This window comes from Aspergillus alliaceus, assembly GCF_009176365.1.
Source record: "Aspergillus alliaceus strain CBS 536.65 unplaced genomic scaffold BDW43scaffold_2, whole genome shotgun sequence".
Classification (NCBI taxonomy): domain Eukaryota; kingdom Fungi; phylum Ascomycota; class Eurotiomycetes; order Eurotiales; family Aspergillaceae; genus Aspergillus; species Aspergillus alliaceus.
The window spans coordinates 95,077-120,420 of record NW_022474685.1 but is presented as its reverse complement, the minus strand read 5'-3'; the positions used below and the strand labels follow the sequence as shown (position 1 = coordinate 120,420).

The 25,344-nt window shown below is 46.6% G+C and overlaps 8 protein-coding genes and 1 non-coding gene across 9 annotated transcripts; 3 read left to right on the top strand and 6 right to left on the bottom strand.

Annotated features, from left to right (window-relative positions):
* Positions 1–2,384: 2,384 nt before the first annotated feature.
* On the bottom strand, positions 2,385–3,435 carry BDW43DRAFT_319114 (pectate lyase; the record flags this gene model as incomplete). Its single annotated transcript, XM_032048842.1, has 3 exons — positions 2,848–3,435; positions 2,695–2,793; positions 2,385–2,639 (listed from the first exon to the last, which is right to left on the bottom strand). Exons 1-3 carry the CDS (start codon positions 3,196–3,198, stop codon positions 2,385–2,387), a joined length of 705 nt encoding a protein of 234 aa, XP_031905596.1. The 5' UTR covers positions 3,199–3,435.
* Positions 3,436–4,681: 1,246 nt separating this feature from the next.
* On the top strand, positions 4,682–4,755 carry BDW43DRAFT_t20. The gene has a single exon. It is a non-coding gene; the product is annotated as a tRNA-Val (tRNA).
* Positions 4,756–5,308: 553 nt separating this feature from the next.
* BDW43DRAFT_296195 (uncharacterized protein) lies at positions 5,309–5,908 on the bottom strand (the record flags this gene model as incomplete). Its single annotated transcript, XM_032044172.1, has 3 exons — positions 5,309–5,622; positions 5,674–5,727; positions 5,785–5,908. The coding sequence occupies 3 exons, from the start codon at positions 5,906–5,908 to the stop codon at positions 5,309–5,311; spliced, it is 492 nt and encodes a 163-aa protein (XP_031905595.1).
* A 2,146-nt stretch (positions 5,909–8,054) lies between these two features.
* Positions 8,055–8,778, bottom strand: BDW43DRAFT_296194 (uncharacterized protein; the record flags this gene model as incomplete). Its single annotated transcript, XM_032044171.1, has 4 exons — positions 8,055–8,110; positions 8,148–8,297; positions 8,368–8,677; positions 8,749–8,778. The coding sequence occupies 4 exons, from the start codon at positions 8,776–8,778 to the stop codon at positions 8,055–8,057; spliced, it is 546 nt and encodes a 181-aa protein (XP_031905594.1).
* Positions 8,779–12,187: 3,409 nt separating this feature from the next.
* On the bottom strand, positions 12,188–12,874 carry BDW43DRAFT_68352 (uncharacterized protein). The gene has a single exon (XM_032050383.1). The coding sequence runs from the start codon at positions 12,845–12,847 to the stop codon at positions 12,266–12,268; it is 582 nt and encodes a 193-aa protein (XP_031905593.1). The 5' UTR covers positions 12,848–12,874; the 3' UTR covers positions 12,188–12,265.
* A 2,922-nt stretch (positions 12,875–15,796) lies between these two features.
* BDW43DRAFT_305661 (uncharacterized protein) lies at positions 15,797–16,808 on the bottom strand (the record flags this gene model as incomplete). Its single annotated transcript, XM_032045837.1, has 4 exons — positions 15,797–15,835; positions 15,889–16,193; positions 16,256–16,502; positions 16,608–16,808. 4 exons carry the CDS (start codon positions 16,806–16,808, stop codon positions 15,797–15,799), a joined length of 792 nt encoding a protein of 263 aa, XP_031905592.1.
* A 416-nt stretch (positions 16,809–17,224) lies between these two features.
* Positions 17,225–18,205, top strand: BDW43DRAFT_305660 (uncharacterized protein; the record flags this gene model as incomplete). Its single annotated transcript, XM_032045836.1, has 3 exons — positions 17,225–17,365; positions 17,735–17,805; positions 17,866–18,205. 3 exons carry the CDS (start codon positions 17,225–17,227, stop codon positions 18,203–18,205), a joined length of 552 nt encoding a protein of 183 aa, XP_031905591.1.
* Positions 18,206–20,552: 2,347 nt separating this feature from the next.
* Positions 20,553–21,577, bottom strand: BDW43DRAFT_259730 (uncharacterized protein). Its single transcript, XM_032040118.1, has one exon. It carries the CDS (start codon positions 21,259–21,261, stop codon positions 20,941–20,943), a length of 321 nt encoding a protein of 106 aa, XP_031905590.1. The 5' UTR covers positions 21,262–21,577; the 3' UTR covers positions 20,553–20,940.
* Positions 21,578–22,558: 981 nt separating this feature from the next.
* Positions 22,559–24,253, top strand: BDW43DRAFT_68309 (phosphatase PAP2 family protein). The gene is made up of 3 exons (XM_032050382.1): positions 22,559–22,796; positions 22,867–23,381; positions 23,491–24,253. The coding sequence occupies exons 1-3, from the start codon at positions 22,728–22,730 to the stop codon at positions 24,107–24,109; spliced, it is 1,203 nt and encodes a 400-aa protein (XP_031905589.1). The 5' UTR covers positions 22,559–22,727; the 3' UTR covers positions 24,110–24,253.
* The last annotated feature ends 1,091 nt before the right edge of the window (positions 24,254–25,344 follow it).

Below are 25,344 nucleotides of genomic sequence, written 5' to 3'. Positions count from 1 at the left end.
GCATATATGAGAATACAGAACTTCACATTCTTTGACAAGACATATCTTCGTAAGGGTTCCAGTCTTAAATCCCTTCCAAATCCTGTTCAACTATAATCTCAGCTACTCACTCACTACCTTTCTCAAATCATCTCGAGCTTGTCATATCACCACAATACTGACTTTATCAACTACCTACACCAACAGTTTTATCAATCAAATCGAGCAGACCACCAGAATGATAAAATTTTGGGTCTACATTGAAATTCCCGGCCCATTTCAGTATCCATGGGAGCTGCGGGCGCATTTAGCACACCTTGCTGATAATGTCCTCTATGATAAATTCGTATATGATCGTCGCTCTCGAGCCTTCACTTCCACCGGGTACGAATGTTGGGAAGTTTTGATTGATGATGCGTTTGGAGTTTACCGGCTTGACAACGATATCGTATTTCAGGAAGTTAAACGCACTTTACTGGGGTCGATTCGGAGAGTGCATGACCGTCTCGAGATATAACTTGGGAAAAGATGATCACAAGCCTTAATTCATTTATATTCATATAGTGCTGCATTCTTGTGGAGATCTCCTCCCTCCCTTTTCCCATCTGTATTGACTTCTTCGGCCAGTATTGAAGCTAAATCCATGGATTTCGAAAGGCCATTGTTTATTCCATATCAACCATCCCAACATGCATGCACGCGTCACAGTGGCCAATCCGTCGTTATCTCTAGTATACCTCAACACATAAGTCGTGGGTCTCAGGGGAGCATGAAACCATCATCCGCATATTATGGGACATTGTGTCCCGAGCATTTCAATTGGAGAGAGCCACACCAAAGAAGACCCCCAAAGGGCCAAGTATCTCTGTACGGACTAGTTCCACAATTAGGTAGCCGGGCCAGTGATAGTCCGTCGAGGTGCTACCACATCTGCAAGGGCTTGTCGTCAAAAGTTTTTCCAGGCTAGTCTTAGTACATTTCTGAAAGGACTTGATCCTTGATTTCTTGTGATTTTCATTGCTATGATTCTGTAAAGTACATACAGTACTACTAAGTAGGACTAGTGGGATTGATTAAAACTAAGTAAGTTCCGGTATCTTATCTAACACTGATCCAAGCTCGACCACTTCTGATTGCGGGGAAGTAACCTGATGTGGTAGACTGTAAACACAACTTATATTCACTCTGTAACGCCCCAAGTATGTTGACAGATACTGTCCGTGTCGCCGTGGCTCAAGCCGAGCCAGCGTGGGTGGACCAGCACCTAGGCATCAGAAAATCATGCGCGCTAGTTGCTGAGGCAGCCACGAACAGAGCGAAACTCATTGCCTTTCCCAAATGATGGATCCCTGGCTACCCTGGCTGGGTCCGATGTAACGGGCCACTACAGCCGGCCTGGCTTGATGTGGCTTAATGTGTGCAAGAAAGTGAAGAAAATGGTGGTGGAGGATGAGGGAAAGGTTATGTCGGAGAGGATGGCAACGGGATGATGCGCATTCCTTAGCCTGATTGTTAGTGCTTGCCCAGTTATTTACTAGGCACGAGCCTCAAAGGACATACTATCTATACATTTCGCATCACTCAATATATTAGTTCATATGGATACCTTTTCTTTTTTTTCTTTTTTTTTTTTTCTTTTTTTTTTTGGCAAACTAGAATGAACAGACAGTCGATTTGGGCTATATCGCCGTGTTATTGTTGGCAACAAGTACTAAAGCTTTGTAAAGACATCTCTAATGACAGTCAGTCGTGGAAGCCCATAGGTTCTTGAGATACTCTTTAAAGAGCATAAATCTCAACTAGGTTCTAGCCCATCACTTCCAATTGGGCAGACGATATTGTTAGTGAGGTACTGGTGTCTTGGTATCAGAGCATAGTCACAGTCTATATTGATCGCACTAGATAACATGACTCACGCTTTCCCTTTCTCTCTTAGGCTTTTGTGAGCAGCGTAATAGATCAAATACGATCGGCTCATTTTGCCGTGGACATTAAAGAGTAGAGGTATCAGCTATGGATGATCCGTCACACCGTGTTGAGCGTACTTGCATCTAACGCTCGAAGCTCTCATCTCGGCAACCGAACGACAACCAACAATCCTCGGGTGCATGTGTTGAGTAAAGTCTGGTTTCAACTGCGGCAAGTTTCGGCTGATTTTTCTCGCAACCATCTATGATATGTTAAGCCAATTTGATTCGCAATTAGTATGGCGAGAGCAAACATATCGTGTTCTGAAGGCAATGGTACAATTGTTATATAATAGTGAACTGCATATTTTTAAACCAACAAGTGAAATAGACGCAAACACTGTACATCTTCCTGGTGAAGGCTATCTCTAATACTTTGTAGACATCGCGCTTCTACCCGTCCATGTTATGCCGAGTATCACTATCTCTTAACCTCTTTTACCCAGAGCAATATCCAACCTTGCTGGGCTCGCAGTTACCCTCGCACCCATCATACATAACACAAGGGTGATCAGCATCAGTGCAAACATTAACCAGGGTAGCAGTGTCACCAAAGCTCTGGTTAATACCAACAACCTCACCACCATCCCGAGCGGTGGTTCCTTCGACATAGATATTCCGCTTGCACTGGCTGGAGCAGTTTCCGCAAGACCGGTACACCTTGCCGTAGTCTTCGGCATAGAAGTTGATAATCTTTGGCTGTCAGTGACAGTTCCGGCAAAGGATAATAATCACAGAGCGTCCTTACATTCACCGTACCGCAACCGTTGTGCTGAACAATTTTGTCAGAAGCGTGGTATGCTCCACCACCGATAATCCACGTCTCTTGTCCCGCTTTGTCGTTTTTCTATATATCTTATTAGGAGGCAACCGAGGCGTACTCATAGATTCAAGGACATACTATGCTAATCGCATCCTCGCAGACATCTTCGAACCAGACGTATTCAAGGGTACAAGGACCATCGCAGTGAACACCCTCAGATTGATCGGCGCCTATAATAACGTTCTTCAGGGTGGCGCCGGAGTGGAGGTAGAAGACTGCGTCTTTCCAGTCTCCCTCGGTTTGACCGCCGCACGCACCAGATCCACGATCATACTTGGCCCAGCCAGCATCGAAGACCTCGCCGGCTGCAATCTCAATCACCGCGCTGTTAGAGTGGTGAGCCGTTGGTGTCGGAACTCCCCCTTCGTAGCCCAGACAGGCCAGAGCCATGGGGAGGAAGGCAGGAAGGAGAGCAATCTGCGAGAGCATGGCTGATTAATCTTTACTGTCGTAGAGTAAGTATCGATGAGATGAGTGAACGAGCAATGATTTAGATAAGGGATCCTTATATAGCCGTGTCTTTTTCTTCCCTGCTATCAAGGCCTAATCCTATAGCGGTAATTCGCCGGCGGCGAGACAAAAACTTGATAGACACTCGTTTGACATTCATCCATGGTCTCAGCCTGAAGACAGTCGGTCCTATATCAAGGCCCAGGTTGAGTGTATTCCGCCAATCAATGCATCCCTCACATAATAACAGCTCTTGGGAGTAATATCCAAGACTCGGAAACCAGCAATTTCCGGACGCAGACTAACCCTGCCCAGGTTCTTGGCGGCGGAGCAGCGTCCGCTGATAACTTGATACTCCTCCACTTTCTGCATAAATTGAATTACCGAATCTCGGCACTGCCGAAACTAACCCAGCGCTAGTCGATAGCATGTGGCTGTGTAGAGCAAATCTACGTTGTGACTGGCACTTACATGTCTGGCTCGGTAGCCGAGGGAGGGTTGTTGCTGGAATATCTCCACTAATGGCCTTGTAGGTTGGACATCGCTGGTAGTGCTTGTAAGGTCAAGCATATGTAATTGCTCTATTGCCGACCAGTACATACATAGTTCATGACCGGTAGTAGTGATGAAATCCTGTTCTATTCCATCCTACGACTGGCTTTCCAGTAACCCTTCACGTACAAGGTAATTAGATAGCATGTCTAAGCCGGTGAGGTTTCCATGTTCTCTGAGATCTCCGCGCGCCTATAGCAATGAGATATGATAATCTTGAAAAGCACACCAATGAGGACTTGACGAATGAATCACTCTGGAGCTGGGTATCTCCACCAACCATGGCTATCGGTCATTAACGTGTGGTGCGAAAGTAGATCCTGGCCTCAATCAGGGACAAGGCCGCTCGGGCCCTATTCATTTAACTATTTGAAGACGCTGGTGTACGATGAGCTATGGTAAATTTCGTCTCGTTTCAAGTTTCTTTAGCAAATTTTCCTATTGTTTAGACTATATCTCTACCCTACATGCCTGATACTAAAAGAGAACAAGAACCTTTCAGCCATCACCTTGCGAATTATTGCAGCACATATTCGTCTTTTACTTTAATAGGATGGATGGTGTATACATAGTACAGATATAAATTTCCAACATGCTAGCTTGGGGAGGGTGGAATGTCAACCTAGACATCTTTGAATAGTCTCAACCGCCAGAGCACAAGAGTTCCACGGTCAGAAATTACGTGCAGTTTACACTGTTTATATAGATTGGCTGCAAGCCACTCATAGATTACCCAATGTCATCAAATTATAGGTGGCAAAATCTGAAATATGCATATCCTAATTAATAATTGCGCTTAATCATAAGTTACTCTGTATAGAAACAAAAACTACATCCTTTGGAGGGAAACTGTTTCAAACCAATTTGAACTGCTTATATAACAAAAGGTAAAGTAAGAACCATAACAGGCGGCCGGATGGTGTAGTTGGTTATCACGTATGCTTAACACGCATAAGGTCCTGGGATCGAGCCCCAGTCTGGTCATCAATTTTTGCACATCTATTTTTCCGGGCTGGGTTATATATATACTCGGAACATCCGGATGAGTGAATTTCATCCATGCCAAGCCTCTATTTAACCGAACTAGCAGACAATTACGCAATAGGAGCTGTCGATTAGTACAAGGGGTTTGGTCTTGCGGTACTGTTGACCAGTCACGAATGACTTCTAGACGATATTTTTAGTTGCTCGGTCCAATTGATAATGCTTGTACATAAGTAACTTGGATGCTAAAGCATGGCTTCAAGTCTTCCCCATATAAAACGCCATTCTCCCTTGGGAATATTGCCTATGATACTCCTCGGGTCCAAGTCATGATCTCATTATATTTTACCAAGTGGAGCCCAGTATTCCTGGAATGTGTCAATTGGACGGAATGATGATATGTATATCTGTGGTAAAAAGTAGATACTAATATATTAAGTACTCAGAAAGGATCGAATAATGAAACGCTTGCAGCACAATCACCGGATCAACACAGTCGCAAGACGAATCCACTTCGCAGTCTCATGGCCCAAGCTCATGTCAGAGGAGTCGTCTATTTGAACTCCTTAACATAGAGGTCGGCAGCGCGGTAGGTCGAGCTGTGGCGACCGTACCAGTAGACGGTCTTGACGGGGTTGTCACCGTAACCCTCAACGGCGAAATAAGCGTTACCGCCGTGGGCGAAGAGGCCCTTGTCGTTGACGCTGAAGTCGACGGTGCTGGCGCCCTCGGGGACGGCACCGGAGTGAGGACGAGTAAGGCCGACAGGAGCGGTGTCCTTCTCGACGACGTACAGGTTCTGCCAGCCGGTAGGTGTCTGGTCCTCCGCAGTGTAGGAAACAGCCCCGGTGTCGGGGGTGGCGTGGACTGAATAGGGTGTTAGTAGACTGTTGTTGATCTTTTGATGAGAGAGCTTACAGATGGCGATCTTGTGGTTGGCGTCGGTACTGTTGAAACCGTAGTAGAGGTACTCTTAGGAAATATTAGTGAACTATTGACTGTGGTGGCAAACCAAGTAAACGAACATACCGCCGTCAGTCAGAACGGTAAAACCGCCCTCAGCAACGAGGGTGAAGGCAGCAGGGAGAGAGGCAGCGCTAACGGCGCTGAGGAGACCGGCGGCAGCAGCAGCAGCAGCAATGGAGAACTTCATTGTGACGGTGGTAGGAAACCTGAGAGCAAAGAGAGTCAAGGGTTTGTAGGTAGAATGGATTGAAGCTTGACGGAGAGAATGGTTTTCAATGGAAGGCGTGGTTTGGCCGGGTTATATATTGTTCAGCATGCTATTTTAGGGAGAAACATTGTTTTACCCTGAAGAGGAAGTATCTCAACCTCTCGCCTCTGTCTCTGATTGTCCCAGTCCGATTGGATGGTCAATCCTGGGACTATATAAACTTGTTTCAGAGTCCCTCATTGTCTGACGATCATTACTCCATTATTTTTCATACACCGCTCCTTCATGGCATCGATCTTTTCTCTGGGAGCTCTATGGCACTGAGCATGTTATTGCGCGGAGACTACAGATTATTACGAATACCAACGTAAGTATCAGCCATCCATGTGAGTCGTTTGTGTCAGTCTGTTGAGACCTTGGCAAGGAATAGAATAGTACGGCTGATTTATCCCTGAAGTGCGGAGTCAAGGCGGGGGATCCACAGTGAGGTCATTAATGTTGATAGATATATGATAACTAATGCTATGCACTTCTCCTGCTAGTTTTTCCGAGTCCAAAAGAACTGGCCTTGAGAAATTGCATCAATAGTCCAATGCTACACCTATGAAAACATAGTACAGCAATTTATATCCTCTCCTGCGATCCTTCTGGTGCAGTATCAAGCCTCGGCATATAAGAGATCATTGTTTCCAATTATCCGCTGGTTTTAATATATCACTAGTACCATTGCCAAGCACCTAATGGTGCCATTGAGCACGCAAAACTGCCGGCCCCTTCTAGAACCACTTTTTGCCGCTGTATCCCTCTAAGCAAGGTGCTTATAGTTTGATGAACTAGTACAATGTTGTAGACTATGTGGAACCGAATCCGAACAGGATTGCGGACGGGATCTCAAACGGGAGTGCAGTGCAGAATTCCTAGTCTGGCTCTTGTCTGGGTGCTTTTCTAGAAGGATGACCATAAAACACTTGCTAGTGCTCTTGAAATATAGTCATCAGGATAACCTACAATAACTGACAGTTTGTGCCCTTAATTTGAACCTACCCAATTCATGTTACATACTGTGATGCCTCATCGCAATTGCCAAGTCGCCGATTACGTCGCTAATGGACTCTTGCAAACCAATCATAGAGGACATGATTCATGTCTCCACCATGAATCAGGTAGGGAATGAAATCCCGAAGGGGCATGTACTAAGGGTGCGAGCGGCCTCGGACGATATCCATAACTATGGTTATCTTTTGGAGAAATCTTGCCTGGTCTGTCGCAAGCTGAGAAAAGTCACCGTGGAGAGTACAGAGCGTAACATAGAGATCAATTTAGCGAGAATCGGAGATAGTTGCCTGGACAAAACTCGGCTGTAATTGGCTTGACCAGGATGGTCAGCGGCGAGTAGAAATCCTGTGCTTAGATATAAACTTATTCCTTTTGCATGGAAGCGGCCTCAATCGGACGTGTAATGTGAGGTGTCAATACCAACTAATGTCTTGTAGATAAATGCCTCCTGTTTTGATACAGGACAAGGCCTCTGGACTGGGCACACTAGTTGGGAAAAATAGTCCAACCGTTGTAAGGTTGCTATTTTGGGCTGGGATGTCCCGGCTGTTGTTGCTTTTGCTGTGCTTTCTACAATCTCCTCTATTAACAATCCCTTGTGGCATACTCTGATTATATTCAGGGTACTATACATATGGTTATCGGTAGTAAATTCAAGAATTTGACCTAGATTGTCAGGATTCTCCACTATCACCGCTGAATTATCGAAATGTTCTATATCGCTATTGGGGTAACCAATCCCGGTGCCGGTTGACCATAGTCCATAGCGTTATAGAGTTGATTCATGGTTGAACTGATGGATAATACTCAACCACAAACAATACTGATGAGGGAAGACTTGGGGAGCAGCATTGGTGTCTACTGAGTCGTGAGTCAATCCATATTCTAACGAAAAAATCTCGCAAAAGCATAGTTGTTAGAAACAACGCCGACTGCTGAGCAATCTAATAGCCCTGAAAGTTCACCCCTATACGGGACAATATTACCTCTTAACTGTAGATTATAGGGAGGCTCAATGACGGGAGTCTTAAGAAGTAGACCAATATAAATCACCACCGCTAACCGTAGCTCAAACCTTCTGAGGGACATCATACATCATAAAGTACGCTCCATATTCTCCAGCCCCTCCGTACTGCGAATCATCTTGTATAAGTATCTCGACCAAGCCGCGCATAGACGCCGCATTCTGCTTTGAAAGCCATGCAGAAAATAGGAGCTCTGGCCATCTCAGCATACCTCATCCCGCTGGTGACAAGCGCCGTACCGATCCATTTGCCCTTATTTCCGGGATGAGCAGCCATATAATCAAGCTCTAACTATGGGGTCAGAAACCGCTCCGTGTACTGTGATCCATGTACTACAGCTCAACATTGTGCACTTACTGATGTGTGGCTTCTCCGCTAATATGCGGTCTATCACCCCATAATTCCTGTCTTCGAGAGCATCCATATCGCCTCTCATTCCCACCGGGCTGATTCCGCCGGTTCCTGATACCGTTTGCTCTCGTCCGCACTCATATCCGGCACCTGTGCTGCCGGCCATGCCAGACGGAAGTATCCAACGCGCGTATCCGACAATAGTACCAGTGACAGGATCATCAGCCTTCTCATGCCGAACTTTCTCAAGGTCGCGCAGGAGGTTACGCGGCTGACGCTTCGTCGCCTGCTCAATGATAAACCCCTGTGTAATGTCCTTCGGCCACAGCAGGATCCACGTCGGGTCCCCAAGAAAGCGGCCATGTTGTTACGCGCCGCGTCGGTAACATAACAACTTTCGATTTTATAGGTAGTCATTACTGAACCTTATATTGAATAGAGTAGGCTGCCTATGGAAGGCTTGGGAATAAAATCTCTGGGGCGAACGGTGGTCTTGGCAACGATTTTAGTGCTAATGCTTCCCTTGGCTTGTTTTGCAAGATGGACTACGTTTAAAATAGCTTATCAAGACAAGGGTGGTTAGTACTGGTCAGGTGTGCTTTTGCATTCTTCAGAGCGGATAGGTGATTATCATCGGCGTATTTCTTGCGCCATATAACAGGTTTGGGGCCTGTTTATTCGCATTGGCTATTACTTTGGTAAAGTGTTGCTGCTACGGCCAAATGCCCACTTAATTTCACTTTAATTGCCGCGTCGACAAGCTATTGACAGCGTTATGAAACCAGACGGAACATATTACTACTCTCTGAATAAGGCCAAATGAGTGGAAAGAAAGGAAGAGAGCAAATGAAGGCGACACTAACTGACGAAAGCAAGATAAGTAGATTTCCAGCTATTGTGTCCCTAAGCGGCAATGGACGAATCTACGGACTACAGTGCCTTGGCGAATCCTCCATATAAGTAAGCCCGAGTCATGTAATCATGAACTGGACGGTTGATTTTGGAGCTGTGTTTATCGTCAAATCGAGTGGACGAACATCGCCATGTATGCTACTCTAGACCAATCTGCTATAATCGTGGGGGCCAAGGCAAAGCTGCAGGCGGCGATGTGGGAGCCGGTTGAGGAGAAGTGTGGGCGTTATATTCTTGGGGAACGAGTTCAGGACTGGAGGACCATGTTGTCTCACGCTTCACCGGTGGGGTGGTCTTGCGGCGGGTGGATTGTCTTCCCGAGGCGGGAAGCAATACATGCCAGCTCACAAACAGCCCCTCCACCGGGCTCACCTCAGTATTGAACCTATCCACACGTCTATTCATGACACACATCAACGTAGTGTCATGTAATGCTCTTTTTGCCATGAATTCTCCACATTGATAGTATCCGCACCTGAATCGATGTCGGAGCTTATGGACTTTAGACTTCAAGAGTTGGTTGTACAGTCCAAGCGTCGCTGCTCTTGTCGCATGCTCCTTGACCTCTTTATGGCCTGGACAAGACAGAGATATGGGCCATCGGCGAGACTCTCACTAGATAATACGAGAATTTATATATACCATGTGCTTGTCCCTTATAAAACATTGAAAGAATATGCAGGAATGAACATGGTATTCAATTTCTGGTACTGTGAAATTAGCTTCATCTCACGCAACTCGGACAACATCTCTGGTTGATAGGGCCCAGGTTTAGATTTCAGAGATGCGACGGGAAACCTCCCACCATTTCGGAGATATCTGAAACTCGTCCAGTCGTGTGGCCACATCATGAGCCCTACACGAGAAGGGGCCTACCCTTACCTGCAGACAGCCGCCTCTTTCAAGGATGAAAAGAATATTGTGCTACCAAGAATGGGGATCGTTGCCATAGATATGCTAGCCCAAGGCCACCCGTTATTCGCCTCATTGATGTTGAGCGTTCTACATTTTTGAGAGTGTCAGCGAAGCTTCTTGGATCGCTCTAAGTTATGTCTGGGGAAACAGACCCTTTCCATCGCTTCAGTTTGATATATTAGCCAGGTTCAAGGAGCTAGGGCTCTTTCGCATGATGTAGTGCCGCCCACCATTGCAGATGCCCTGTCTATAACGAGAGCAATTTGTGAAAAATACCTATGAGTGGACAGCTTTTGCATTATACAAGACTCCCTGGCCGATAAGATGGATCTTATACCCAGAACGGATTCTATGTTTGGTTTGGCAACACCCACAATCGTGGGCGCTGCTGGTAGTGATACCTTTAGCGGTCTTCCCGGTGTTCGACCTGGAACCCTCCATAAAATGCAGCAGCCCTTTAAAGTAAATGGGGAATGGATGTTACTGAACTTAGAACCCCTTATTGAATCTCCAACACGAAACGGCTTTCTACAAGGCTCGACGTGGTGCGTCCGTGTATGGGCATTTCAAGAAGCCGTTCTCTAGCAACGCCTGCTCATCTTCACATCGGATTAGGTGTACGGGGAATGCAGAGAAGCTAGGTGGTGTGAAGATAGCTGCCAAGAGCTTCTGTTATTGTGCAATGGCACTCGGCCTTCAAGCAGATCGAATTTGACAGGCTTTGGTCATCTTCTGTAAGAAAGTTCGATACGGCGTACGGCTGTCTTTCGCAGCTTTATTCTCGGAGAAATCTGAGATATCCCAGCGAAGGTCTAGATGCCTTCAGTGGCGTTCTACGAGCGTTCGAGCGATCCACAAGTGTAGAATTTACGGGTGAATACCTAAACCGTTTCTAGGCATGGTGTTTTCTTGGATTTTGTACCTATGCTGCACGAAGGATAGAACTTTGTCCATTTCGTTTATCTGACGGGCATATTGTGAAAGTTATGTTTCCAAGCTAGTCATGGGTTGGGTGGATTGGTGGAAATCACCCGCAGCGACACGAATATTATCTTGATTCAAACCACGCCTGGCTTGAGTTTCATATGCGGTCCGAGGACGGAAGGGTGCTTCGAATTCATCAAAACACCGAGTTTCGCAGAGATTCAGATCCCCTAGATCTTTAATTAGAGAAGACCGAGCTATTATGGAGAGCTGACAGCAACAAAGAAATCAGTGTCTCGGATATTCCTGACAGCCTGCTTGCTGACACTATGTGGCCAAGCCTGCTGATATTTTGGTGTAGCACATCTGGACCGGACTTTACGGCGCATAGGGCCCTTGGCCGTCCAGAATTTACCATATATCATCAAGGAGTGGAAACCCATAGTGACAGGGGCCAAACTTCTAACTGGAAAGATGTTGAGCGGACGATCGCGAAGGTGGTCATTGTTGGCCGGGATCCTTCAGGGCAATCTGACACATATGGTCAATTGATACTCCTTCTTGTAGACCAACATCTTTCAGGGGTAATGAGCCGTAAGACCCAAATACGTATCCCAGAGGAAGAATGAAACGCGTTGGACAACCGAAAGTAGGGGAGCTGATATTTCCTACCAGATTGATTGCCATTTCTACAACAATGGAAGCCATTTATCATGATGTGTGTGAAAACCTCCGCGGTGTGATAAGTAATCTCGCTTCGAGCTACCCCTCAAACTGATAATCAAATGCCGCTGCATGCTTTGCTCGAATAAAATTATCTACAACTGGCAGAGTTTGGTCAGCACCTGGGCTCCTGGTTCCTATAGCTGGCTACATTTTACAGGGGGCTATTGACTTCTAATCTACGCACCAAATTGGCAAGAGAAATCGAAGATAGTATTCCAAAGGCCTAAAAGATAAATGAGCGACTACAACTAACAGCAAGCTTATACTGTCGCCAATCAAGAAGAGAAAACATATTGAGAGCCAAGATTACAGAAAACATGTACAACGTCCGCGTACGAATGTAAGCCAAGAGTTGCTCAAGCAGCACCAGGGACAGATTAGCATTCCTGTTCACGCAAGGCAATATTCAACTTTGGCCAGCCAACACTCAACAATTGAAGACCAAACTAAACCCAAATTCTGCCCCGTTACCAATGGAATTCTGGAAGTTGACACTCCCGGGGAAGTTCTGCCATTCACTCAACAGTGCCAGCCAGCTCATGGTGGATGAGCATGTGTTCGATGCCAACACAGTATGGCTGGCCTGTGGGGTTGGTCCCTTCAGGAAGGTAGTGGTTGCGACCATTTCCCTCTTATTTGGCTGATGGTTATAGGTGGGCAACGAGCTGCTGTCCCAAGGATCGGTCGACCAGATGTCTGCTTGGATGTCTCTGGGGGCGATTTGGCCTTCGCTCAGCGGGGGAAATCCAAGCTCAAGTCTACAGCCTGTTGCGCCGGCTGGGATGTTGTTGAAGGTCAGCGCAGCGATCTTGTTGTTCTTCAGAGGAGAGCCGCTGCGCTCGAGGGTAAATTGCTGGCCGGGGCTCGGAGTGTTTGGGTTTGCGGCATCCAGGACATCAATGATAGAAGGAGCCAGAGTAGTGCAGGCCCGAGGCACAAGTTCCGTTGGGGTTGGTACAGCGATTGCTGCAGAGAATATAAGAGCGAGGAGTGCAACGGACTTGATCATTGTGAAATGCGGAATGAACAATTGAAACCTTTCAGCCTTCTTTCTAGTTTAAGAGGGAAATCTGAGATCAGTGAGTCTGGTTGGTTCTGGTTAGTTATGAATGAAGAACACGTCAGGCAAATTACACTTATTTATATTTATGCCTCTCCATAGTAACCCGCCCAGAAACAAAACTCTCACACCCGACTAGAAAATCCCTCATGTGGCTTCCTATACAAGGGACAGGTCTATCCAATCAATTTTCTTCTCCAGCGATATGGGCTGAGACATTGATTCCTGGGGAGGAAAAGGATTAAACATTCGGCCAAAATCAGAAGCCAGTCTATACGAGTCACTTGAGTTTACGAGACGGCCTAAGCCTAAGACAGGCAACTAGGCTTATACACGTCCAATGAAGAAGATAGCTCGCATCAAGTTGCATGGGACGCCCAATCTAGCCATTTCTACGGAGCAAGTGAGGATGCAAATATCTAGGGCATGGGCAATCAGGTGCAGGGTGCAGGCGCACCACGTTACACAACATGCAAATCTGTGGACTCTGTACTTAAAAGGGAACACGAGACACAACTGCTTGGCATTCCTGCGGCTCAGCGTATTATTGACTCCCTTACATTGTGCCGTCGTAGACCCATCGAATAGGGCTCGGGAACGTGCAGCTATAGGTGGTTGTACCAGCAATAATTGGCCAATGCAAGATTAGGTTATATTCCCAATGTGATAGGGAGACGTCACTCTCAGCTATCACATCTCAAACTTCACTAAATCTCCCTTGCAGAGATGCCCGTCTTGGTGGTCAGCTGCGCCAGGTTTGACCAAGGATATCTCAAGTCAATCTAGCACTTTTGATGATTCCTCTATACTAAAAGGAGATCTACAACATGCGTTACACCATCCAACATCAATAAATGGATTACCGGTTCCCGCGGAGATACCTTTCTATCCTGTGCCATGCGGGTATTACGGACACCATGGGAGAATGCCACTGTTTTCGCAAGACCCAAGATAAGCACCTCATATCAGGGTTGACCGAAGATCCTTGATGATGCTTTCTTGCTGGAATCCGTTCATGACAGGACTCGGGCAAGCCTAATCTCACCGCCGAGCATGGTACAAAATACCATGTTGCTCATGGGAGCTGGAAATGAAACATCCACAATCAACGTTTGCGAAGTTGTCGTTTTAATCTTACTTTGACTTGATGTCAAACAGCCCCTAAGTGTAACCAAACTATATTTGTCGGCTTTGATGGACAGAAATATCACTCATCCAATCAACGTGCCCAGTAAGCTACTCTGTCCTAATGCCAACACGATTACGGATACTTGTAAACCACCAGTGAGGGGTTTGGGATATATAACCTTTTCTTTATAACCGGATCTTGTCAACTCTCATAAATCTCCCATTGGTACACGGTTTATCTACATTAAGACCTTCGATTCAAGTTTACTTACTCCAAGCATTAATGTGGGTGGAATCCTAAAGCTGATAGGCATTGGGTGGTAGGTTCCATACTTGTAGACCGGCATGCCAATCTGATGAAACTATAGTAGCGTGCAAGCTAGAATGAGCGCTGACTATGACATGCAATTTAATTTGTTGACAGCGTACAAGGTAGGCTGTGTGAATGTTGGGGGCGAATTTTGTATACAGAGTTGGGATCAATATCCGCTCTATGACCTGGATCAGCTCCACACCTACATATGCCAATACAGTAATGCGCCACCATGCATGCATCCAAGTTTATACGTATGCGTATACCTGATGCTTGTATCCGTTAGTTCTTTCCTCGCCAATGCTGAGCTAGTTCAGCTTTTACTTCTCTACATCCATGTAGTGCCCGCGTAGCACATACGCGCATAGGTCATAGGTATACATACTCACCGGATTTGTATTTAGGCTTATGTATGCATATACATTTCACTAGACCCGCAACCCGACTTTAAAATTGTCTCATGTACAATACAACTAATTATGGACCCTGGCCCCCGAGCTGAGCCAATATTCGGCCTCCAGTTCTAATAAAAGGAGCGGTGACTGCGTTGCCTTGATGGTACACCTCCGATAGAACACCAAAACAGCGCTTGGCCTTTTCAGTACGACTCACAATACCAATTGTGACCACCAGGCCCCCATTCCGCTACCATATTATGGGCGAAGAGAGAGGAAGACCCTTGACAAGCCCACAGACGCCCCACGCGTAACATCCATCATCTATGAGGTCTTTAGAGTTGCTGAAGCCGAGTTAGCCTGTTCGTCTTCGTGTACCACCGCTGCAGTTTACCCAATCAGCTTGTTGATCTACTTCGGACTGCTATCTTTGGCAAGGAATGGAAAGACCTGCTGGACGGGATGTAAATGATATGTGACGCCATAATGCGACTGCAACGTAGAAGTGCACCATGCGCCATCTACCAGCGTCTGGACGTTCTGGATTACGGTCGGCAACAGGCCATCAGGGATGATATCTACCGGTGACGAGATAATATTATATATGTGATGTGTTGATACGGCTCAATTAGGGCTTGAAGGCAGTCAGGTGAAGGATGTACCCCAAGTCGATCTAGGTCAGCTGATACCATTGTAGGGATGATCCTAGGCCGCTCTTGGATATTTAATTATACAAAGTTCGAACCCTTCGGATGCGAGATGGTCTGTCACCTTGCTACGCATCACTCCTGTGCTACAATTACCTACTGTTTACGGTGGATCCCACTAGGTATATCGACGCCGCAATGCCGTACAGGTCTGGTTCATGGCCTACTAAATTCAACCAGCCCTTATAGCTGTTGGTGTAAATCTTATTTACAAGGCTGTACTAGCCGCTGGTTGGTCTCTCTGGCCAAGATGTAAAGTGCGTTAGAGAGGCAATATTCATAATATATCAAATGACTGAGGGAAAGATTGCAGCCTTCCACCTTACTGCGTGACGCAGTGGGAGCCATTGAGCCATCACAACCCATCAAGTGGTCGAAAAACTTTCATCCAGGGCTAAAGGTAGAGGTCAGCAATATGGTGTAAGCCCTAATAAAATACTAACTTACCTCATCACACGGCTTTGTAGAATCCACAAATCTCGGATCAGTCACCAATCTCATACGTCTCTGTGGATACTTATTCTTGCAACTGGCATGAACCATCCAAGGATTATGGAAGATGACGTCTCCGACATCATACTTCCCAATCAACCACTTTCGATTTACTTTCTGCCCGTATTCGACCGTGTCCCAGTTCAAGAACCCCCCATCATTCATTTTCTGATTGAACGCGGAAACGCGCCCCTCATCCGTGAGATAGCCCGCATTCCGGCTAAGCTCCTCTTCCATCTTCTGGCCGATATCAGTTGACCCTTCCAGATACATCAGCCCACCGCGAACCAGCGGACGAATTCTCAAAGCTCTTTTATCTCACAGAAGTTAAGGTAGGATTGTGCTTCGTGTGCACTGATCATAAATTCTAGGTATTTCTCCGACTCCTCTTCGTCATCTTTCAGTCCGAATAGTCGTCGAATGTTTCCAGGTGGGAGGAACCTTGCGGCTGTCCTTTTCACTGAAGATTCCTTCGATTGGGTCGGTGCCCGTTGTGAAGAGGCCAGATGGAGACATGTAGTTGGAGTGTTCGCGGCGACATTTGAGAACGAGCTCTTTTGGGAGAAGGCCTTTTACCTACTTGTGGTCAGCATTGTCATAGAGGTATAATCACAAAGGAGGGGTATAGTGAGGTTTAGAAAAAGATACCAATCGCGGTTCAACCGCTCTCGCACAATTTCCAATGGGGTGTGTCCTTGGAAGTCGGTTGTAGGTAAACCAACTTGCTCCGGGATCGTGGGCCCGAAGTTCGACACCAGTCTCTGGTTCTTGGGGTCGGTGGGATAGTATTTGCCGTAGATGTCATCCTTCGGAAGATTTGGTTGTTGTTTGGTGGGTAGTGAGGTCAAAACCTCGGATTCAACCATTGTAGCCATTTTGAAGTATTTCTGTGGGAATCTATTTGAGATAAACAATAATAAATATAATAGAGCTTGAACCCATACAGCAACTAGACTACATTGAAGGAATGTAGGTTCTTCTTAGAACATAGACCGAACCCTAGGGGTCAGCCAATCAAATGCCGTTGCCACGTATAGCCGATTTGATTGATCTACGCCGTGGGCAAGAATCTAAAGCCGATCAACCAGATATTCCCCGCAATAATTTCAATCCTCCCCCACTGTCGTTTGATCCGGATCGAATCACCTAAAGTCAATTATGACGAAAAGTAAAGGGGAGCGTCTCTACTGAGCCTGCATTCACTGCAGATAGCGGAAAACAAAATGTGACTTAGAAGGGGTGTCCCGTCCCGGACATAACAAGTGATTGACTAGGCAAAGACAATATAACAATGAATACGATCACCATCCGTGCTCGAAATGCTCCTCGGACGGCCACCGATTTGTCGTGGCTACACCACGGCGAGGCAGCCATTACTCTCGGTTTCCTGGGCGCAAGGGCCAACAACACCAAGAATGAGATTTTCAAGAACGTGAGTTACCGGCTGACAGGGTCGGAGTGGATGGTGCAAACACCACTAGTTCGAGAACGGCTGTAGCAGATTACAGCCTCGGCGGTATTCAAAATCGGCTTGAGGCCCTCCAGATTCTAGCATAAACAGCCTCGAGCGAAAGGGGCGCGGAAAGGAGAAAGCCACGAATAACTGAAATCCCTACCGATCCAATGCCAGCGAGAGAGGCAAACCGTAGCGCTCTCCCCTAAGCGTCGAGGACTACCTATACTCCTCTTACCAGTGAACTCATGCGAAATGGCATTTTGGACATTCCATTGTTGGAACCACTACCTCAATAGTAGGTAAAATATCTGATTTTATCCTTTCTAGACTGACAAGTTGAGCTAGCTACTGCAAAATTTCCATCCCTATCTTCCAATTTTGCCCAGCGATTTGTTTGCTGTGCACCATATTCAGCAGTCACGGGCCTGAGAGACATTCCTCCTAACAGCTGTGCTAACTATCGCAACCAAAGATAGAGTCGGCCTCGAAGGCTTACATAGAAGAATATCAGAGTATATGGAGAAGTTGCTACTTCGAGTCATTTTGGGTGCTGCCAGTGTTCGGCATGTCGGTGTCATGGAAGGGTTGCTACTCCTTGCCGAATGGGTTCCACATATCAGGTCCAAGGAATGCGCAAGGGAAGCTGCAGATAGTAACGGCCCGTCGCACCAGGTTCAGGCGACAGCAGAAGACAGTGTGGCATGGAGCCTCATTGGGTTGGCTCTCCGACAACCCTACTTGTTACACCTGGAACTATATTCGTTTCGGGGCGAGTGCAAGGACAAGAATCGAGGACAGGTTGGACCTCCATCGTAATAGGCTAGCATGGATATGTAAGGACGTGCTCCACATGCCATTAATGTCAGCTAATATGCCCAGTTAAATTCCTCGCCAACAGTCAAATTTGGATCCAGATGGGACAGTCCTTTTGGTGTCGCGGACCGGGTTTATCTACTCGGTTCACAATCGATGACTACCTGTATTTACGGCCTCAGAAGCCAAATGGGTAAAATATGCGAGTTATATCCAGGCACAAGTCGAGTTAACTACCATATTTGGGAATATCCGTGATATATTATACGCATCCAAAACCCGGACAGTGCAGCTGACGCTCATTGGGGACTACACCAAATACCTCGATGACAGCTCCAAGGCATAGGCCATGTGGAAGGAAACCTGGGTTAATATTGACCTACCTCCTCACTTAAGTGACCTGCTATTTCTTCAGTTTGGATACCTTCGCCTCTATATCAACGCGTTCGCTTTCCAGACAGTCCTTTATCCGTGGCCCAAAAGCGCTACTAGATCCGACAACGCGAAGTCATCTTATTTTCCATGTAGTGATTGATGGCTAGCGCTGATGGCAAACATATATATATCGCCATTGATGCTGCCAAGAGAGTTCTTAAGTATCTTGTGGAGCGATTGAACGCGACAAAACACCTCAGGTATATGCGTGTCAGGTTCTATTGTAAGATTGGCACATCCGCTTCAAGAGCATGATTACGAAGCTAATTTGCCTACAGGTGTGAGATACATGTTTCCGTTTTCCTGTTCAAAGCTTTCATGGCTGGGGCACTAAGCCCCAAGGAACAACAGAGCTGTCCCACCCTCGTTCGTCTATTCATCTCCATGCTTAAAATGCAGCCACAAGCCCATCTCACATCGCTTCAAGATACGGAAGGCTACTCACGGGCCTTTGGTTCTAACGGCAACTCCGCCCGGAAAACAGTAGGTGAATTTTCAGTCACGAGACCTTACGCAAAATCCCTTGTCGACCCCCATAGACCTCGACGATATCATGAATTCCAGCATTATTGAGAGCACAGAGTCTCACCCGCACTTCCCATAGGACTTCCCGGACCCGCAAGCATTCCCATTTCTAGAGTCCCCGGAGGCCCAGGAATGCCCTGACGCCTTCCTATCAAACTTGCCGTTTCTTCGTGGCCGGTTTCCCGACCCAGATAACCAAGGAGTAGGCCAACTTCTAATGGATTTTGTAAGAGATGACACCTGGTTCGACTGTTACTAGAATTAAGGAATAAAGTAGTAGCCTATCTTTCTGAGCTGGGTATCTATATCTATAGCCGACTCTAATTTCCCCGAAAATCTCCTGCTTTTACCCCGGATTCCAATTCAGGCTATACTGTCAGACTAATGAAGATTGCCCGGAAATTGTAGACCTCTGGAAGATCTGATTTGCCAGTATCATTTCGAATAATTATCTAAAAGAAGGTCATTTGGAATTATGGGGCTCTATCCTACAGAAACGAACTGCTACATAATTCGACGTTGATGGCTCCTTTAAGTATCTGTGGAATGGAACTGTGTTTACCTTGGCCAAGAGCGCGGCTGTAGACGACCATTGTAATGTCTTTTTTGGATTGCACATCCGCTAGCCAGTTATATCTCGGGACAAGAGACTTGGACTTGGATAGAAGAGAGTTGAAAAAAAAAATTGGGCGACAACTGTGATGATGAGGGGTAGGACTATCTATGCTTCTCCTGCCCACTAGCTCCACAATGTCTCAGCCTTCCATGACATCTGATGCCATCTCGGCATGTGGAGCTTCCATGCTTTTCAGCTTTGACATGGGTGTCATTGGGGGCGTCCCCACCATGAATTCGTTCAAGCAGTGAGATCCTCTCCTAGAAGTAGGATCATTGCGCCAAAGCCCACCCGTTTGAAAGGCAATATGGGCTATTAGGCAAGCAAGTCACTGTTCTGGCAAACCTCGGGTCGACCATTGTCTCCAGCATCCAAGCAGGATATTTTCTTGGGGCACTAGTCTCGACATACATTGCCAACGCCATCAGACGACAATGGTCGCTCATACTTGCTGCACTGGTATTGTTCGTTGGGGTTGCTCTGCAAGCGGGAGCGAGTGTTATTCTTGGAGTTTTGTATGTAAGGCGATAATTTGGCTCGATGTGTGCCTTACAGACAAAAAGCATCTATAAGTTCATTGGTAGACTCTCAATCAACATAGCCTCTTCCGTACTTCCAATATATATCGCTGAGAATGCACCGCGAGGAATCCGTGGACTAGGGACGGGCTTCTACCAGCTAGCCCTAGTCTTTGGCCTCGCTGTGAGTTTTGTACCTCGCCCTTTTCAGTAGTATATCCACCTACATACGACGAGAATTATATGGCTGTCATTATTCCTCTTTCCCTGCAGGCATACCCCGCGGTGATTCTCTGGGTCGGTATGCTTCTCGCAACGAGTCGTTTCGATATCTCGCGATGCAGCAACCGGACAAAGCACCACGCGTCCTTGGGCAATTGCGCAACTTACCAGCAGAAGACCACTCATATGTGATGGAGGCACAACATTCGCTCTCCTCAACAGGGCTCTCCTAAAGGAGCCGTTTTCGAAGAAGTCCTACCGTCGACGGTTCACTCTGTGTGTCACACTGATGACGTGAAGTACCATGACGGGGTACGAAACGCGGTGACATATTATTCATGAAAAGTATGAGGACGGTTATCTTATTTCTCTGAACCATCTAGGGATTATGTCTGCTTAAATACCTGCTCTAGGCGACCTCTCTATTTATTGGCTTTTTTGTTCCTTAGTTTTTTGTCAGTACTATTCACTACTACCCTGCTAATCGGGATATATATACTCCAAAGGTAATACCGCAGTAAAATACTGGAAACAGCCGCATTGAACAAGTATTCTCCGACTATTTTTGCAAGTCTCGGTCTGTCGTCCCCGTCTGTTGGGTGGCTTTTACGGCGGGGATATACGGCATCGTGAAGTTTCTGACCTGTGCGATTTTTATTGTCTTTTGAGTCGGATACGCTGGGACGGGAGGCGATCGCTGCTTGTCGACAGGTATCATGCAATATAACCCTACAAGTCCTCATGTTCTCAACGGACCACTGGTCCCATCTATTCAGTACTGTATACTAATGACCCCGATAAAGGGAAACCTGCTATTCTATGTCAGGCTTTACGTCCGATGCAATATCACCTCGGAGAATGTACCCCTCCAGGGTCAAAAAAGAATAATGATTGAGGGTTTGTTTTCTGATGATGGTTTGAAGACACTGACGTAATATAGGTCTGGACGAGCTGTGTGAGAGAGAGCGTGCGTGGCTAGTTTGTACTGACGCGAGATGTTCATTCAGTTGAGGGGACAGAGAGGATGAGGTGAGATTTGATTTGATTTGATTTATTTTTAGGGCAATCTTTTACAGTACGTGGTTCACGTGAATCATTGCCGGTTGTGGATTGGCTTGTATCGTATCGTGTATCGTACTCGATAGTCGATAGTTCAATACGAGTACGGGTGGAGTATCATACGTAGTTGTCCTGATAGGGTGTTAAAAAAAACGGTCTTCACAATTAAATTTATCTCCAAGACTATCTTCTATAGTGTCAAATAGGAACGGCAATAGGGCCAAAAAGGACCACCCCACCTTTCAATTTTGAAAATAGAAAGGATATGAGTAATGTCAGGCTTTGGCGAAACAATGAGCTTGCAGATGTATGATAAAGTTAGTCTCTCAGAGAGAAATCGTGGAGTTATGTGGACAATGCCGTTTATTTCCTTGTTCTGGATACACTGACAAAAAAGAAAAAGAGTAAGAGTAAGAGTAAGAGTGATCCCGAGGAATAATCGGATAGCGTGACCTTCCAAAAACAACAAGTGACTTAACTGTACCTCGGAGGAAAAAATCAATTTGAATAAAAATATTTTTTTTTCTAATCATTCCTTCGTACTCGTTCCACAAAATCTGAACTTTCCAGAACGTTGCATGGATGTTTCACCTTTATGAATAGGATTTTCCCTCCCTATGAAGAAACTAAGCACTAATCGATACCCTAGGCAAGTTCTTGATCTCCGATGCCCCGAGATTTCGGCAGACCAACGATTTGAGAACCTCCGAAACGCTGGTCGGGTCTCCAGAAGTTCCGACAAGATGCGGATCCTTATTTGTCAAAATAAGGGGCAAGATGGATCACATTTCTGGTACGGCCCGCTTACATAAAAAAAGAATAAAACACACACCCAAGGGATGTTAAAGAATCCTTCAGCTTGCGACCAAGGGGGGGGAGGAAAAAAGCACATTGCGGATAGACCGTCTTCCTTCCACCTGGACCACCCTTCAGGTTTCTTACCCCTCTCGTGTACTTTCGATGTCAACGTGGCCCTTTCTTCCTGTTCGTGTCCCTTAAAAGAGACGGACACTATCGATCTTTCTACATTGCCGATTGCGGGGAGAGCTCAGTGCATGGCTCACGAGACCACTCCTACTCCTTCCTTACTATTTATTGCTCTCCCTTCAAAGGCCGCACAGATCCCGGCCTTCCCTTCATTATACACACCATGGCGGCGCCCGATCATACCGACCTGGGAAAACCTCAGTTTGAGTCGCACAAATGGGTGGAACCTATCGTAGGTGGAGGGTCTTGCCTTTTGGGGTTGTCGTCGATATGGGCCGACATGCTAACGGACAGATCTACAGATCGTGCTAAGTATTATGATCGGCTCTTTGATAATCAATCGACGACGGAACTTCAGCATCTCACGCCCCTCCGATTATATACAACTCGGGAACCCAGACGATGTGCTCAGGAGTACGGAGAATACGTGGCTGGAAACCTCGAATGCCGAAACATACCGCTTCTGTGGGATTGTGATCAAGGTGCCGGATTCTTCGAGATGGAGACATCATATCCATAGCAGGATCATTCAGAAATTCCCCTTTCTGGTGGAGATGTTCTACTGGGTGATGAATCTACTCTTCTACGCGTGCACCAAGGCGATCTCGCAGAGTCTGTCGCCGGCGGATAAGAGTGTCGTGCAAGTTGCGCAGGGCCATGGCATCGACATTCTCACCTTCGAGCACAAGGGCATTTTCCGGTTTTTCTTCCCCGTCGAGGAATCTGAATTCCAAAGCTTCTTTATGGAGTACCATCCGCTCTGGCTGACCCTCTTCAATCGGATCTATTCCTTGGTCCACATCCCGGGAACGGTGCTGTACGTTGGAACTTGAACTTCTCTTTTTTCTTTTTTTCTTTTCTTTTTTTTTTTTTTTTTTTGGATCGATCGCGGATTCCAATACTAACAACCCCCTTCCCTTTGCTAGGTTCCTCTCCTGGTACTACTATAGCGCCCCGAATCACCGCACGTTCGCCATTGTTCGGAGAACCATGACGCTGGGTAATCTCGCCGCCTTCCTCGTCTTTTGCTTCTACCCGTGCATGCCTCCCCGACTCCTGCCCGAGGAATATAACTTCTTCGACACGGTCCGGCAGGAGCATGCAGAGAGTGTCTGGGTGGGGGCCAAGTCGGTCAATCAGTTCGCCGCGATGCCGAGTCTGCACTTCACCTACGCGTTTGTGATCGGCTGCACATTCATCTACCATTCGGGCATTATGCAGCGGCTGTTGGGCATGCCAACCAGGACCTCCCGGCTGGCGGTGCTCTTCTACGTGTCACTCGGCATTATTTACCCGCTGCTGGTCCTGAGTGTGATTGTGGCTACGGCCAATCATTATTGGCTAGATGCCGTCGTAGCCGTTCTTAGTGTCACGATCTGCTTCCTAGGCAATCGGATCTTGGTGGTTCTGTTACCGCTTGAATATCGTCTCTGCTGGGTATTGCGACTCGCCAAGCCTGTTCCGACGACCGGAGATCGGCTGCACAAGTACGCTGCTATGAAAGATCTCGACAGTTCACCAGAACTCCATGACGAAATAGTATAAGGCCCCCTCATTTCGATATACCCAATATACGAGCATCTACGCACTATAATAGACTATGTATCGTAATAAATTGCCGATAAACCTTAGAAGATCCGAAGCTACCTCATTAGGCACCTTTTCTTTTGCTTTTAGCTTTTCTACTTTATCGATGCCATCATATGACCTCAGCCTGAACATATGATGCCGGGCCGAGAGATATCAAGATCTCTTCGATTAAATGATCGAGGATTAGTGTACATGCCAAGCCGCGTCATGTGAAATATGGGATGACTGGAAGAAGCATTCTAGATGATACGGACAATGCTGGGTTTTGCCACAATACTCTACTTTATAACAATGGGTGTACTTTTCTACCCTGCTCATTTGCGCACCGTCCCATCTATCAGTTCAACCCAGCTCTTTTGGCTGATGGTTGACTCTGGGTGTTGCATCCAAGGCAAATGCTGCCACCACTCTTCCCGCAGTCCTTTACGGTCATTAACATCCAGCAACTGCATGGGCCTTTGTGATGACAACTTGTGTCGACAAGCTACGATAAAACCCATCCCTAGGGACAAAACGAGATATTTTTCAGGAACGATATCTTGATCAGTCTAGCCGATGCTTGTCTATCCAAGGAACCTGAGACCATCACTGATGAACTGGGGAGACACCGTACCGTGTCATGGTCACCGCTAACTTTGCGACCTGTATTACACCTTCCCTGCGCCTAAGCTTGACCAAGAATCGGGAGGTCAAAAAGACCGACTATGAAGTTACGTTGCTAGCTAAAGAGCCGGCAAACTTGATCCCAGCCAAACTATATAGACTGACTATCTGATTACGAAAAGGATGAGGCTGAAAGGAAATCATTGACCTTGCGTCCTGCCTCACTCTTCTAAACGAATCCTGCAAAAGAGGCTTATGCAGACAGTAATGACTCCCACCTTGGCAATGATACCATGATCTGGCTCGATCGAATAGGGTGTTTCAGGGTTGATGAGCTATATTGCGACATATTCCTACTCGGAAAGGGGGCTGAGGCCCTAGGAGGTGCATTTAATTCTCTGTCAGGTTAAGCAAGCATTCAGCGGCGAAATGATTGATTTATGTTACTCGTATACATTTGATGTTCCTCCTTAGTTCATGTTGAACTTCCAGCAGTCGCTATGGCACAGGAAACCCCTCGACTAGGCTGCGCTCATTGAAAAGTTGCTGGTTTGGAGTGACGATAGATGGGGCTAAACCAACATTCC